Below are 16,218 nucleotides of genomic sequence, written 5' to 3' on the forward strand. Positions count from 1 at the left end.
TCAAAAAAGTACTTTTTCTTTGCCAGGTGTTTCAAACATAAAAGATGTGTTTTCATGTCCAGTTTTAATTTAATCTCCCACCAACTCTTTTTATTTTCAACTTTGCATTTTAAATTATTTTCTTCTTCTCTGAACTGTTTCATAAAAGAGCTGATCGCAACCTTTCCAGTATTTCCATATTCTTTTTACCTAGAAGTCGTGATAATTGCATTATAAACCTGCAGGACTTGTGTTTGCATTTAAATGTCAAAACAGAGCTGCTGTGGGGTAATTGGAAACGTACTGCTAAGAAAACAAAAGGTCAAAGCTGTATTATTATACTTAAATAGAAAAATAGACTTTCAGACGAAGATCACGGAATGAATAACTTTACAATTGGTACAAACGGTGCAAACTTATTCACAAAGGTATGAGCGGGTCGCGCGGTTTTTTTATTAAAATCAACGGGTGGGTTGAAAATTTCTCTCCTTTTCTGTCTTGTCTGACTATTTTGTCTATAGGCAGGTGATTTATATGTTCCATACATTTACTAATCATAAGTTTGTCCTTAGATTCTCTCGACAGGACTTTTGTTTTCATTTAAATGTCAAAATAGAGTTGTGGGGTAATTGGAAACTTATCGCTAAGAAAACAAGGTCAAGGTCTGTATTATTATATTTAAATAGACAAATACAATTCAGACGAAGATCGCGGAATCAATAATAAATTTACAATTGGTACTAACGGTGCAAACTTATACACAAAGGTTTGAGCGTGTCGCGCGCTGTTTTTGTTAAAATCAAAGGGTGGGTTAAAATTTCTCTCCCTTTCTGTCTTGTCAGACAATTTTGTCTGAAGGCAGGTAATTTATATGATCCATACATTTACTAATCATAAGTTTGTCCTAAGATTCTCTCGACAGATGTTTCTGCAGGTCGAGTACCTGTTTGTAGTCGTCTTGTTCTCGGCGGCAAAGACAACTGAAGGAGCCGAAAATGGCGTTTTCTTTCAAATCAAAGAAAACACTTTTTTCAGCTACAGAGACAAAAGCCTCTTTTGGTCTGGAGAAACTGATTCTTTGCTTTCCTGTTCGGTTTTGTGTGCGAGACAAACTTCGTGCAGAAGTGCAAACTTTCTGGAAAACCCAGGACTTTGTTACCTTCTTCGCGGCGAAATGGAAACAAGTTCAGTAACTGAGCGACTTTTACAGCGAGATGGCTCTTTCTATCTAACAAAGGTATTTGGCATTGATGACATACCATGTTTTTTGGTGACAACTTCCGATAATGTACACTTTATCACGAACAAGTTTAAGGGCGTTCCCGCACTAGTAGACAAAATTAGAATTGCCCGGTTAAAATGAAAGGACAAATTTTGTCATGACAAATTTTTGTTCCGTCTGTTATATATAAAAGCCGTCAAATTCCGTCAACGCCCGATCTATTCATAAGACCAGCCAGCATAGTTTGCCGAGGATTTCACCTGTTTGTTTATGATGATTGGAAATTTGTCAAAATAAACCGTGACGTTTTCGCTAGTGCGGAATGGCCTTAATTTTCTTTCCTAGCTGATGTACAATAGAGATTTTTTGAAAGCGATAAAGATAAATGCTACGATCATTTCACGAAACAAAAACTCCGCAAACTTTTTGATTTAGCTCATCAGATCTACGTAAGAGACTTGATCGGGCGTTTAAAGTAATTTGCGCTTTAGCAGGAAAAAAGCTGAAACATGAGAGGACATTTGTGGAGGAACGTGAATGAATTGAGATGAGACCTTATAGGAAAGGTTGAGACGACAAGACCCACAGAAGCTTGTCTTAACATCAAGACCATAATTTAAAACTTTATGAAACGTTCAATTATAAACAGAAGCCACTAACAACTGAAATAAGACCGCAGTCGCCCGGTGAGCCTTCAACAATTTCGTACATATGCACATAACACGAAGTGCGGATACTAACTATAAATGTCTTGTTTAACTCCAATTTAGATCGACCTTCCAGAAAGAACTGACTTACCCCAAGGTGAAAGCTAGGAATTCAGTTTTATTAAGATCAGTAACCCGAGCACTAATGTAAATTACCACCCATAGCTATTGGATAAACCTTGATGCACCAAGACAAACTTGAACTTTATAATTTTCAATTTCTTCATTTCTACCACGTTTTGGTGTCCTCCATGTTCTTCCCCTCTTCCATTATCCTTCCTGGCCTATTGCTACCAATTTTAATTTTTTTTTTTTGCACTGAATACTTTTTCCTTAATTTCGATTGTCATTAAATAAACACAAAAAAATCGGGACAGTTATACAGCTACGTAGAATGGTTTCGACTGTCTTAGTAGTTGTACGTTCACCAATAAAATCATTTATTTACAAGGTTGATAGTGAGGAAATGATTGAGTCTGAATCCTAATTGTCTGAGACAACTCAACGGAATTGTAAAAAAAAAAAGGAAAGATAAATCCAAGTTAGAACGCATGTCAGGAAACGTTGGGCCGGTGTTTAAGTTTAAATCCTTTTAAATTGCTCAGTAACATAAAATTAGTTCAGTCTTGTTTGATACTCGTAACTGAATTTAGGTTGCCAGCTCTATTTTCCCTTACAGGGCTTTAGTAAACATAGAGGATACTTCAGTAGACTCACTTTCAATTTTCAATTCTATGATTGTAGAGCAAAACATCTCTCTACCCCCTGGTTCTAACCAGGACTCAGCAGTAACCTCGTGCCAGACTCTCCTCAAACAGTCTCCCGCTACGTCTACGGGTGTTTATTGGATCGATCCTGATGGAGGATCCAAGGCCAACGCTTTTAAGGCTTACTGTGACATGGAAACGAATGGAGGGGGCTGGACATTAGTATGGAGCTATTCCTTTACTAACTACACTCATTTTAACGATGATTCAAATGCGATCACTCCTAGTCCAAATTGGCCGGCCAAAAATGAAGTGAATGTTCCCGTCTCCACAATTTCTCCATTAAATGAAACAGACTACAACGCCATGAACTTCTCACTCTGGAAAACACTCGGTAGACAATTCCTCATCAAAAGCAATATAAACAACTGGCTGGTGTGTCAACCGATAACTGGCAGCTTGGTTGATTGGCAGAAAGGTGACGTCTACTGTACAATCACCAAATACGTGGCTGATCCTAGAGAATCAGCTTCGGCGCCCTCCAAGTTTTCACCATATATCAACTATGGACCAATGTTCCATTCGAGTGGGCGCTGGGACAGCAACTTTTATTATTTTAATGGTTACACGGGCAAATATTGGCCTACCCACGATCCTTGTGGAAGAAATGGGCCCAACCAAAAGAAAAATGTTCTTGATCCACACGGTAACATTTTTATTCGAGCCGAGTAGCAAAGACAGACAATGACAAACCTTTACATACGTAGCTTCTAGAGTTGGTTAACTTATCTGCCCAAAATCACTACATTACTTTGAAAACGTGTGACGAGAATCATCTGTAGGACCTTGAGTGCATTTAACTGATAGAACGCTAAATTCTTCTATCGTAATTACTGAGAAAACCCCATCAGAAGGGAGAATTTCGGATCAGATCTTGGAGGCTGAAGGTTCAAGCTTGTTTCACTCTCGTAAGATGACAACAGGCAAAGCACCAGTTACACTCATCATGAGAGATTGGGGGATTATCTTTCAGAATTTTACTTTCTAATGAAACTTTAGAGAATTCAAATCACTTCGCGAAACTTTGACTTGATTAGGTGCTAGTTTCTTCTTTGTTGTTGTACAACAAAATTTAAGCTCTCAGTGTTTTTAATAATGACTACTTTTGCCGCTGATGTTTACAAAACTCGTGCCAACCACTAAACCAGATAGTTGCAATCAGCTAGAGTAATTCTTAGAATAAAATGAGTAAATAAGATTCACTTAGGGAAGCCTGGATCAATTAGCCCATTAAATAATTGTCGCCACGGGGTTTTTTTTCTTTTCATATTTCCATGGAAAGGCCAGGAGTAAAGGGGTTGAGTAATGAGCATTAATCAATAGTAAAAACATATAACGGAGTTTGAAAATGGTGTACTGCGTGGAAACTGAGTTTTCCTTTTTATGCTAACTACCTTCGAAATGCTAATAAAAACAACTTTTACTTCATGTTAAGACCATAGTTTTTTCTATTACTCATTCTGCATTTATAAACCTTAATTGATATATTTCAGGAGCTTTCCAAAAACCACTTTGAGTTTTTTTGGTAATTGAGTACAGCCACCTGATCAAATCAATTCTCGTTAGATTTCTGGTTATTATTACAGGTGTTTTTGCCTTTTATGATTGTTTTCTTAGATTCATTCGATAAAAAAAGGCAAATTAAAGCTGATCTTTATTTCAAGGTTTTGAACCACGCGTTCTGAACTTCTGAACACTCAATCTTTTTTCCCAAAAACTCGCACACCCATACTTTCTCCGATCCCCGAGAGAATGATAAGTATTAACAAATAAAAAAGACCATAAAATCCTTTTATGTTGTACTCGAATGCATTGCGTTTATTTTTGTTTGACAAACAAAACTCGATAAAATGACAAGGAGTAAAGATCTGCTCCCAATGTTACTTTTCCCATCGATGATGGCTTTAAAATTTGTGAGTAACTTCTCTTCATAGTTTTGCAATATGTTAAGCAATAATCCAACAGGGTCCTCCTACTTTGACTGTTCTTCCTTATGTTATCATATTTTAATTTCCTTTCTTGCAGATCTTTCCTTGGGACATATTTGCTCTCATATGGGCTTTTTTGGTAACACCTAAGATATCTGCAGAGGAAGATCGGGGCATGTTCTTTCGCATAGAAGAAAACGCCTGTCTCGTCGATGAAAATGCTCTTCAAAGTGAAAACGCTGACTCTTTATTGGCCGGTGCTCAAATGTGTAGGAGAGAGGCTTCTTGTAAAGGAGCAAATTTCCTGGCGAGCAAAGGCACCTGTTCGCTTTTTGGCGAAGGACAACAAGCAAAAAAGTTGGAGAGAAAACGGGATGGTTCTTTCTATGTGAAAAAGGTATTTCGTAAATTTTGTATACTTTGCCGTTGCCATTTATTTTTTTATTCAGTGCGATCTCAACTGAATGAAACTTTCTTTGAGAGCCAGATATTTTAGGCAATGCTGTGCGGTTGTTGTTGTTGTTTTTTTATTTTATTGTTTTCTTTCACATGTTTATGTTTCAATTTGGTTTTCATAATCCTTTTCGTAAAGCTTGACTGGAAATTCTATGTTCTAGTGTCGGAAATGCCATATAGCCGGAAGACCGGATCAATAAAAGATAGATGTCGGCATGTTCTATCGTATCCATTTTGTAAATGTTTGTTATTCATTCTCATTAATTTACTTTGAAGTATTGGAAAAGAAAATTGCACCTGTCGCTTTCATCTGTATGTTCTCTCTCAGGTAGCCTGAATCAAAGACTAATTTAAATGAACCGTGATAAAATTCCACAGCAAGCTAACAGTTTAAAAAATTATTAGAGAAAAAACCGAGAGCAAAAAAAGATGACCAAAATTGAACTTCGTTGCGGTTCACAGGTTGTCTCTCCTGGAATATCTGGTCCACGAGGTATGTGATCATTTTCTATATTCACCATGTCTTCCTTGTACCCAAAAGGGCTCCGTGATTAAGACCTATTCTATGAATAGAAGTAAAGCTGTTCGAAAGAACTAATTGTACCACACACCTTTTAATGCACCGTAACGAAAAAGGGGTTGACGCATAAGGTCACTGTAGCAACGTTCCACCCTGTAATTGAGCTCTGTACTTTTGTAACGCAGGGCAAATTAGTCGACCCCATTCCATCAGGACAAAGCAGCAGAGTGCCCATGCCCAGAATTGCACGGTTCAACCTAACATTTAGCGGTAACCGCGAGCCAGACTCTCCTCAACCAATGTCCCACTTCGACTTCGGGTGTTTATTGGATTGGTCCTCATCGTGAATCCCCTGTCAACTTATTCAAAGCTCTCTGTGACATGGAGACTGATGGGGGAGGTTAACTTAAACGGTTCGAAGTTTTTCCTTTCCTATATATATCACCAATTAAACTAATTTTTATGATGGTTTAAATGCATATCACCCCGAAACTGTAAAAGAGGTGATACTAGTCAAATTTTTTATACCCATTCGTACATGATTGTATTGTCGATGAATAGCCCGACTGTTGCCAGTATGGAAATAAATCCTACTTCTGATCACCAAACATGTTGTTATCGTCTTTCCGAAACATCTGTTACCCTGTAGGTCAAAGCATTCCCTTGCACTCTGGTTCAACCCAGCATTCAGCAGGACACTCGTGTCAGACTCTCCTCAGTAAATATCCTACTTTGATCTCTGGCGTTTATTAGATTGATCCTGATGGTGGATCCCAGGCCAACGCTTTCAAGGCTTACTGTGACATGGAGACTGATGGAGGAGGCTGGACACTATGGAGCTATTCCTTCACTAATTATAGTCATTTTACGAGCAAATCAAATGCAATCACTCCGAGGCCAAATTGGCCGGTGAGACCCGAAGTGGATGTTCCTATCTCCACAACTCCTCCATCAAATGAAACAGACTACAACGCCATAAACTTCTCACTCTGGAAACAACTCGGCAGACAGGTTCTCATCAAGAGCAACGTAAACAACTGGCTGGTGTGTCATCCGGGAAATGGCAGCTTGGTTGATTGGCAGGAAGGTGACGTCAACTGGAAGATAATTAAGCTCGTGATTGACTCAAGCATATCATTTTCTTCTGCGCCTTCTGAGTTTTCGCCGAACCGAGCCTATGGACCGCTGTTCTTCCTGAGTACACCCTGGGGGAGCACTTCCTATTACTTTGATGGTTTTACAGGAAATCATTGGCCTACCCATGATCCTAGTGGAAGCAATAGGCCTACCCATGATCCTAGTGGAAGCAATAGGCCTACCCATGATCCTAGTGGAAGCAATAGGCCTACCCATGATCCTAGTGGAGGCAATAGGCCTAACCAAAAGAAGAATGTTGTTAATCCACATGGAAACATTTTTGTTCGACCTTGAAAATATTAAAGATGCATTAGTATAGGAAATAAATGGCATAAATAGAAAGTTAAATATCACTTTGAAGTTCAAGCCGGCTGATGACTCGCAATTCAAATTTAGTGTTTTGTAAACATTTTTTCTTGAAAACGTTCAATACATATTACTTTTAAAAATATTCAGACTGAAATATTGACTTCGGCATCTACGTTATTATTTTGTTTCATCTCAAATGCGTTTGCGAGGCCGGTTGGTAACAATAATTTTGCTCTAGGACACACATTTTTAAACATTTACATTTTCATTTGTACTCAAAACATTTAAGTTTCCTTGCTAGGTGTTTCAAACAACTTTACTGCAGTTAGATGTTCAGTTTTAATTCGTCTTCCACTAATTTTTTCGTCATTCATTTTTCCGTTGAAGCCTTTTGGATGTTCTTCCCAAATGCTGTTTATTTATAGAAGTCATGATAATTGCATTATCAACCTGCTGGGCTTTTGTTTTTCAGTTTAAAGTCAAAAAAGAGTTGTAGAGTAATTGGAAACGTATTGTAAAGAAAACAAAATGTCAAAGGGGTATTTTTTCTACTTAAATAGAAAAATCGACTTTCAGACGAAGATCACGTGCACGGAATCAGAAAATTTGAACTAATATATACCGATGGTGCAGATTAATTCACAAAGGTTTCTGTGTGTCGCGTGGTGTTTTGCCATTAAAAGAAAAGAGCGAGTTAAAATTCCCTTTCTGGATTGTTTTACAATTTTCTCGACAAGAAGGCAATTTATATGTTTCACACGTTTACTAAAGAAAAAAAATTTGTCGTGAGATTCTCTCGACATATGTTATTTCAAGTCGAGTACCGATTTGCATTGGTCTTTGTTCTTAGCGGAAAATATTGACAAACAGAAGTATGTTGTAACATCAAGTTTTGTATCCAAAGGTACATAAAATGTTCCCTTGGAGGTGCAGGCCACCGATAAATATGAGCACATTTATTAATCATTATAGTATGCATTGTTTAACTCCAATACAGTTCGAACTCCCAGAAAGAACCAACTCACCCCAAGGTGAAAGCCACAAATTCTTATTGATAAGTCTTGATGCACCGAGATAAACTTGAATCTTTTACATTTTCCTAGTTCACCATCTCTACCCGGTTTTAGTGTCACCCTTTTCCACCTCCTCCATGACCCTTCCTCTCTTATCGTTGCCATTTTTAGGTTTTCTTTCGCACTAAAAAGTTGTGAGCAGTCTTCTAAGTTTCGTTCGCCGTCAAAACACGACACGAAAAGTCGGAACATGTATACAGCTACTTAGAATAGTTACGAACGACTCTTGGGCCGCTTATTGGTATAGTATCATTGATCAGACAAAGTTCATAGAGAGGAAATGTTTTGAGTCTAATAATTGTCTGATACAGCTTAATGGAATTGTGAAAAAAGTCTGTAAAAGCGTATGCCAGTAAACATAAGGCTGGTCTTCGGGGCCTTGCCGTCGGAAACTGTAGATGATCATTTCGTCGTTGTTATGTTATACTAAGAGACCAGAAACACGTGGAAAAGGAAACGGAAACTCGTGATTATGATCTTTCTTTTGTTAGGGTAAAAGGTCGTCATATATCTTCAGCTCGTTAATTAAAAAGGTGCAGATTTATTAAGAAACGTGCGTTTTTGACAACACTTTCCCATATAAATGCTATTCACCGCATAACTGTAAACAAAAACAAAAAATTGCGCTATACATCGGATAGAGATTTATCTAGTGGATACCTATGTCTGCCCTTCGAAGAACCGGAGCCAGGTCTATATCCTTTTATATATATCCTTTTATATATATATATATATATATATATATATATATATATATGTCCTTAGTCACGTGGTGATCTTCTCCAAGTTTTCACTGCACCAACAAAATCGGACCACTGTCCTATTTGACTGAGCGCTCGCATAGCTTTTATTACTATTTTGACGGTTACACAGGGAAGCATTGGTCTACCCATGATCCTCTGGGAAGAACAGAGCCAAACCAAAAGAAAAATGTTGTTGATCCACACGGTAACATTTTTATCCGAGCCGAGAGGCAAAGACATAGTAATAAAACCACACGTATATCTTTCAGAGGTGATTGAATTCTTAAAATCATTGCATCCGAGAACTGGCAGCTTGGCTGATTGGAGGGAAGATGACATCAGCTGTCAGGTCATCAAGCACGTGACTGACACGTGAAAAGATACACCGGCATCTTTATTTTTTGAACGGATAGTAAGCTGTGGACGGATTTTCTAAGCCGTCAACCCGTACTATTATTTTCGTATTAAGAAAAGCGGATCGGAATAAAGTTGTGTAGCTTTGTTTAAAGACTAACAATGACCGTATATGACTACTTTGGAACAATGGCGGGTTAACGGTTCCACAGGGTGTAACTGGCTTGTCCATGATCAGAGAGCATTTCATTTGTTAAATTAGTCTATGAAAGTTAGTTGCTCTGTAATGAGCACCTGTTCCCGTTATCCGTATATTTCTTATAGCACATTTACCCAGGGAAGGGCATACAAAACAGTCATAAGGAAAATTCAAGTAAAACAAATTCATATTACATGATTAGTTTTTCTTACTAAAAGACACAGAGAATGCCCAACCCCTGATGATATTTTAATAAATCAGCTGCAGTAACAAGATAGTACATTCTCTTGAAAATACTGTCAAATAAAATAATTATCACAATTTGATTAAATTGATTTATGTGAATAAAACGTTGTCTTGTATTGTCAATAACGTGAACCTTTTCGTTATAGGGGTTGATCGCGATCTTTAAGTCAAGTCACTACAGATTCTCGCTTCCTCATATTAAAATCATTCATTGACAAACCTAAGATTTTTTCTCGTATCGCAAAATTACCACTTGACTCTCCTCCGCAAATATTCTGACAGAACGTTATTATTTCATCAATATACTTGCTGCTGTTCCCTGAGGGAAAATCCTTGTTTTTCGGAGTGTATATCTAATTTTTATAAATTTTTGCGATGTTATTGTTTCTACTTTAGTAAGTAAAAACGAACGAATAAAAGCAAAAACAAACAAAAAACATTAAGAAAAAAAAGCCGAACGAAAAGCAAAATAGAAATCATTAAAAATCACAGGGAGGGATCCTTTCACTATTGTAGCAAATTCTCGGCAGTATTTGATATCTTTAGCCTTCCCTTTTAGCACGTTTTATAACGGTAGCCAAAAATCTGCACCATTATCAAACTTGTAATTGATCCAGTTCTCTTGCTGAATTATGCAAGCCTCACTTTTTCACTACCATTCAGGAAAGTAATTCTTCTTTGCCAGGTGTTTCATACAAAAGGCTGTGTTTTCATGTTCAGTTTTAATTTTGTCTCTTACCAATTTCCTTTTTTTCTTTTTTTTTAACTTTGCATTTCAAATTTTTGATTTCTTCACTGGTACATAAAAGAACTTTTTTCAGCCTTCCGGTATTCCCATATTCTGTTTGTCTAGAAGTCACGATAATTGTATTAGAAACCTGCAGGACTTGTGCATTTCATTTAAAATGTCAAAATAGAGTTGTGGAGTAATTGGAAACGTGTTGTTAAGAAAACAAAATGTCAAAGCCGGTATTACTATATCCAAATAGAAAAATTGACTATCACGCGAAGATCACGGAATCATTAAATTTATAATTTACATTAACGATACAGATCTGTTCACAAAGGTTTCTGTGTGTCGTGCGGTATTTTTCCATCAACAGAAAAGGGTGGGTTAAAATTTCTGTTGCTTTTTGATCGTTCTCTCTTGTTTTACTATTTTGTCTATAGGCAGGTAATTCATATGTTTTACACGTTTACTAACTATACATTTTGTCCCAAGATTCTCTGACAGATGTTACTTCAAGTCGAGTACCGATTTGCATTCGTCTTGTTCTTAGCGGCAAAGACAACCGAAGGAGCCGGAAATGGTGTTTTCTTTCAAATCAAAGAAAACAAATTTTTCAGCTTTGGAGAAGAAAGCCCTTTTTGGTCTGGGGCTGATTCTTTGCTTTCCTGTTCTGTTTTGTGTGCGAGGCAAGCTTCTTGCAGAGGTGCAAACTTTCTGCAAAAAGCAGGACATTGTTATCTTCTTCGCGACGAAATGCAAACAAGTTCAGCAGCTGGGTGGCTTTTAGAGCGAGATGGCTCATTCTATTTAAAAAAGGTATTTCACATCTTTTTTGTTTTACATGTTATTGTTTTCGAATGACAACTTGCGATCATTTTAGCATTATCACGACCCAGAAAACCGTTGCTCGATGTTTCCCATCAGAGGGAAGACTTTTCACAGCAAAACTGATCACTGTTACCATAATTTCAAGAGACAAAAACTCTATCAAATTTAATTTCAGTTTAAGAAAACTACGAAAAAGACCAGAGCGTTTAATTCATAGTGCGCTGAATTAATAAAAAAGGAAAAGTCCTAGATGCATGAATATTCATAAAGAGCAACATAATCAGTGGTGATACGCTTTAAAAAATAGATATTTTGGCGTTATCAACTGAGTTGGTAATGTTAATTGGCCACCTTCAAGAGTTTTGAGAGTTAGCCTTTCAAGCTATGGCCCTCCTTCAGCTTTAGAAACTCAATGTTAGCCAGTTTGCATTGACCCCACCGATTTAACACCAGAGCTTCTTTCGAAAATTACCCCCTTTAGCTAAAACATAGGGACGACATAACCAATTACCACAAGTTAATTTCAAAATCAAGCTTATCATCCAAAGCACATAAAGCGTCCAGTTTTAAGCGGTAGCCACCAACAATTACGGGCACGTACATTTATTAACCAATGAGCCTTCAAGAATTTCGTACGCATGCGTATGAGGATATTAACTGTATGTATTGTTTGACTCCAACGCAGGTTTACCTCCAAGGAATACCCAGTTCACCCCAAGGTGAGAGCGGCAGACCTGTGTTGAGATTAATAACTAGGGGATTGATTTAAACTGCCATATTTCACCCTCTGAACCCCAACATCAATATGCATATTCTCCATAAACTGGTCTTTATACTTTTCTTAAGGTACTGGCTAGGAGAATTTGTTTATCAATCAAGAGCTTCGTTAGTTGGTGATCGTTTCCTTTATTATCGTGATTCTGGTTCAAGGGTGATTTTGTAATGAAAAAAAAAAATGCCAGGGGGCATTCTTAGGGGTCAAGTTATTAATGAAAAGTTGATGGCAGTTTCTTAGCTTTCATACCGCAGAAAAACACGACACAAAAAATTGGAAGTTGAACATTGCATGGTTTTGAAAGACTGTGATCATGATGTCGCAATAAAGTTGGCAAACAATAAAAATTTAAAAAATGAATAATACTTGTCTGAAATATCGTTGAATTGTCAGACCGATGAGCAGGTGAGGGAATAAGAGCTGGATGATGAACTGGGGACAGAGAACTAGTCTTCAATAATAAAATCTTTACGAAACCCAGTTTTAATCATTGAAACACTTGTTACTCATTTTTTGGGTAGGTGAAACCATTCCTTTGCACTCTGGTTCAAACTTGCACTCGGTAGTAGGACACTCATGCCAGACCCTCCTTAGGGAGAATCCTACTTCAAACTCTGGTGTTTATTGGATTGATCCTTTTAATGGATCTCAGGCAAACGCTTTCAAGGTTTACTGCGATATGGAGACGGATGGAGGAGGCTGGACACTGGTATGGAGCTATTCCTTTACTAATTACAATCATTTTAACAGTAAATCGAATGCGATCACTCCGAGGCCAAATTGGCCGATGAGACCTGAAGTGGATGTTCCTATCTCCACAACTCCTCCATTAAGTGAGACAGACTACAACGCCATTAACTTCTCAATCTGGAAACAAATCGGCAGACAGGTCCTCATCAAGAGCAATATAAACAACTGGTTGGTGTGTTGTCCGGGAAATGGCAGCTTGGTTGATTGGCAGGAAGGTGATGTCAACTGTACGATCATCAAACACGTGATTGACCCAAGTCACGAAGTGGTCCCCTCTAAGTTTTCACCTGAGAACCAAAATCTGTATGGACCGCTGTTCTCTTTGAGGGAGCGCTCGAATAGCTTTTATTACTATTTTGACGGTTACACAGGGAATAATTGGCCTACCCATGATCCCCTCGGAACAAATAAGCCAAACCAAAAGAAAAATGTTGTTGATCCACACGGCAACATTTTCATTCGAGCTGAGTAGCAAAGACATGATAACAAACTCTTTGTAGTTACCCGGAAAAATCATTCTATTACCTGGCAAACAAGTGACGAAAATTAATCAACGTATCAGCTAGATGATATTATTCTGATAGAACTCTAAATATCTCCAACTTATTTTCAGTGGAAAAGTATCGCTACCAGAAAGAAAGAATTTCGGATCAGATTTTGAAAGCTGAAGGTTCACGCGCGGTTCGCTTCTTATGAGATGAGCACAAGCGAGACCTCCTACTTTATGGAACTCTCTCTAGAAAACATGCGCCAATTGTTAACGCAATAAAAAAAATATGTAACGCAACACAACAGATAGCTTTCTAAAAGATATTACGGTTGAACATCCGCTAATCTGCACAGGATATCTATTACATAATCACTCCATTAAACATGTTCAAAACTACAATTTGCGTTGTAAACCTCAGACTATTCATCAGCTGTAGACTTGATGGGGGAGGGGTAAAGAGCACCTCTACATTTGACCCAATAGAGTTTTCCTTGCCAAGAGGGTTTGGTAATCATTTCGGGCCTTTCAAAGGGTATGTAGGTTCTTCATCCAGCGTATTAAGCAGTTAGGATGAGTTGCTGTATCACGAGTCTAAACTGACTTGTTTTCTGTACCAAAAGGCCTAATGACACTATCGAGAGAACATAGAACACCAAAGGTAAGTAAACATTACTCATCTGACACCGGCACACAAAGCGAATTCAAGGAATCAAAGGTTAAAAGGATGCGTGAGAGACATTTTAGTTCGAGCTTTAAAAGGTCATTAAACATATATTACTAAATTTAATAAATAAACTTTAAGTACAACATTAGATTGAAAAGATTGCTTAGTGAATAGTCGATGATATTTAAATATATTTTAGCATAGTAAACGAAATTTTGAGTTTTAAAAACATTATTTCTGCGAATATGTTAGGCCGAATTTGACTTAAAATTTAATATGTCTACCTCTGAGACGAGACTGTTCCATCCGTCTTAAATATTTACGAGGTCTGATGGTGGCTCTGTTTTAGCCGGACAGAAATTAAGCTTGTCATTCTTACAGTTTGCACTCAAAAAATCAATTATCAATCAATGCCAGATATCTAACAGGATAGAATTTTTACTCTAGATTTAATGGTTTTCTCTTTTTTAGATGAAATAGCACATTATAGTCTTTCCGGTGTTTCCGCATTCTGTTTGTCTAGAAGTTATGATGATTGCATTAAAAACCTGCAGGAGTTGCGATTTTCATTTAAATGTCATAATAGAGTTGGGAGTAACTGAAAATTTATTGTTAGAAAGCAAAATGTCAAAGCTATATTGCCCCACTCAAAGAGAGAAATACACTTTCAGACGAAGATCACAGAATCAGCAAATTTACAATTAACACTAACGATGCAGATCTATTCAGAAAGGTTTCTGACTGTCGCGCGGTGTTTTTCATAAACGAAAAGCGTAAGTAAATATTCCCTGCCTTTCTGATTTTTCTACCATTTTCTCAACAAGTAGGCAATTTGTATTTTCATACGTTTACTAAATAAAAAAAATTTGTCGTAAGATTCTCTTGACAGATGCTATTTCAAGTCATGTACCGATTTGCTTTCGTCTTGTTCTTGGCAAAGACGACAACTGAAGGATCCGAACATGGCGTTTTCTTCCAAATCAAAGAAAAAAGCTTTTTCGGTTTCAGTGAGGAAAGTCTCGTTTGGTCTGGCAAAACTGACTCTTTGCTTTCCTGTTCTGCTTTGTGTGGGCTGGAGACTTCTTGCAGACGAGCAAACTTTCTAGAAAACCAAAGACTTTGTCACCTTCTTCGCGGCGAAATGCAAACAAGTTCAGCAGCTGGGCATCTTTACCAGCGAGATGGTTCTATATATTTAACAAAGGTATTTGCCATTGATGATATGTTGCAGTTTTAAGATGATAACTCAAAACACGATAATTTTAGCACTACCACGAACAAGTTCAACCCTCCTTCCTTCCCCCCAAAGGGGAGGTTTCTTCACAGCGATCATGATTACTTTCACCATCCTTTCACGAGAAAAACATTACGCAAAATGTAATTTTTGTTTAGGAAAAACTATGAACGTAACAGGACTTTGGCGTTTTATTTACATTGCTCTGTAAGTCGAAAGAAAGAGAAATATCTCTAAAGATCGACGTAAATAAATTGAGATGAGTATTCGTTTCAAGCGTTAACCCTAGGTCAGCTTTAGAAACTCTTTACGGTGACAGGTATACATTAACGACTCAGTTGATAACACCAAAATATCTTGCGATACCCCCCACACGCGCAGCACCACAGTTTCCTCAGAAAGCATGCATGATCAAAGCAAGTTCATTCAATATCAGTTTCTCTATTCAAACACCCATAAAACGTTCGGTTAAAAGCGGAAGCCAAAAGTGTAAAGATACACTGTGTGCCAATGGGCCTTTAGGAATTCCTTAAAGATGCACTTGGCATGAAGTATGGATGTTAATTGAGATGTTTTGTCTAACGCCAATACAGGTTGACCTAACAAAAAAATCCGGCTCATCCCAAGGTAAGACTGAGACGCAAATTGTTTGAATTGGTAACTATAACACTGATGTAAACTATCATTTAGCATTATCAACTGAGTTAATACCGTAAATTGGCTACCGTAAAGAGTTTCAAAGCCATTTCGCAACGTCAGCTTTGAAACTTTATACAGTGGCCAATTTACGTTATCAATTTAGTTGATATTACCAAATTACCCTTTTATACGCTCCCACCGACGCGGCGCCACTAGGAAATATTTATGAAACCTAGTTTTAATCATTAAACATCCTGTCATCCTCTCTCTAAATTTCTTGGACCAGGTCAAACCACTCCTTTACACTCTGGTTCAACCCGGCATTCAATAGGAAAGTCGTGCCAGACCCTCCTCAGGAAATATCCCACTTCCCCTTCGGGTGTTTATTGGATTAATCCAAGTGGTGGATCTCAGGCCAATCCTTTCAAGGCTTACTGTGACATGGAAACTGATGGAGGAGGTTGGACT

General features: G+C 37.7%; 2 protein-coding genes and 1 pseudogene across 2 annotated transcripts; all 3 read left to right on the plus strand.

The window, feature by feature from the left end:
* The first annotated feature begins 901 nt into the window (after positions 1-901).
* Positions 902-3,347, plus strand: LOC136284087 (uncharacterized). The gene is made up of 3 exons (XM_066173891.1): positions 902-1,216; positions 1,972-2,005; positions 2,653-3,347. Exons 1-3 carry the CDS (start codon positions 902-904, stop codon positions 3,345-3,347), a joined length of 1,044 nt encoding a protein of 347 aa, XP_066029988.1.
* Positions 3,348-4,573: 1,226 nt separating this feature from the next.
* On the plus strand, positions 4,574-7,010 carry LOC136284100 (uncharacterized; annotated as a pseudogene).
* A 3,687-nt stretch (positions 7,011-10,697) lies between these two features.
* On the plus strand, positions 10,698-13,548 carry LOC136277012 (uncharacterized). Its single transcript, XM_066158612.1, has 4 exons — positions 10,698-10,749; positions 10,863-11,186; positions 11,884-11,917; positions 12,495-13,548. The coding sequence occupies exons 2-4, from the start codon at positions 10,875-10,877 to the stop codon at positions 13,193-13,195; spliced, it is 1,047 nt and encodes a 348-aa protein (XP_066014709.1). The 5' UTR covers positions 10,698-10,749; positions 10,863-10,874; the 3' UTR covers positions 13,196-13,548.
* The last annotated feature ends 2,670 nt before the right edge of the window (positions 13,549-16,218 follow it).

The sequence above is a fragment of the Pocillopora verrucosa genome, chromosome 11, assembly GCF_036669915.1.
Source record: "Pocillopora verrucosa isolate sample1 chromosome 11, ASM3666991v2, whole genome shotgun sequence".
In the NCBI taxonomy this organism is placed as follows: domain Eukaryota; kingdom Metazoa; phylum Cnidaria; class Anthozoa; order Scleractinia; family Pocilloporidae; genus Pocillopora; species Pocillopora verrucosa.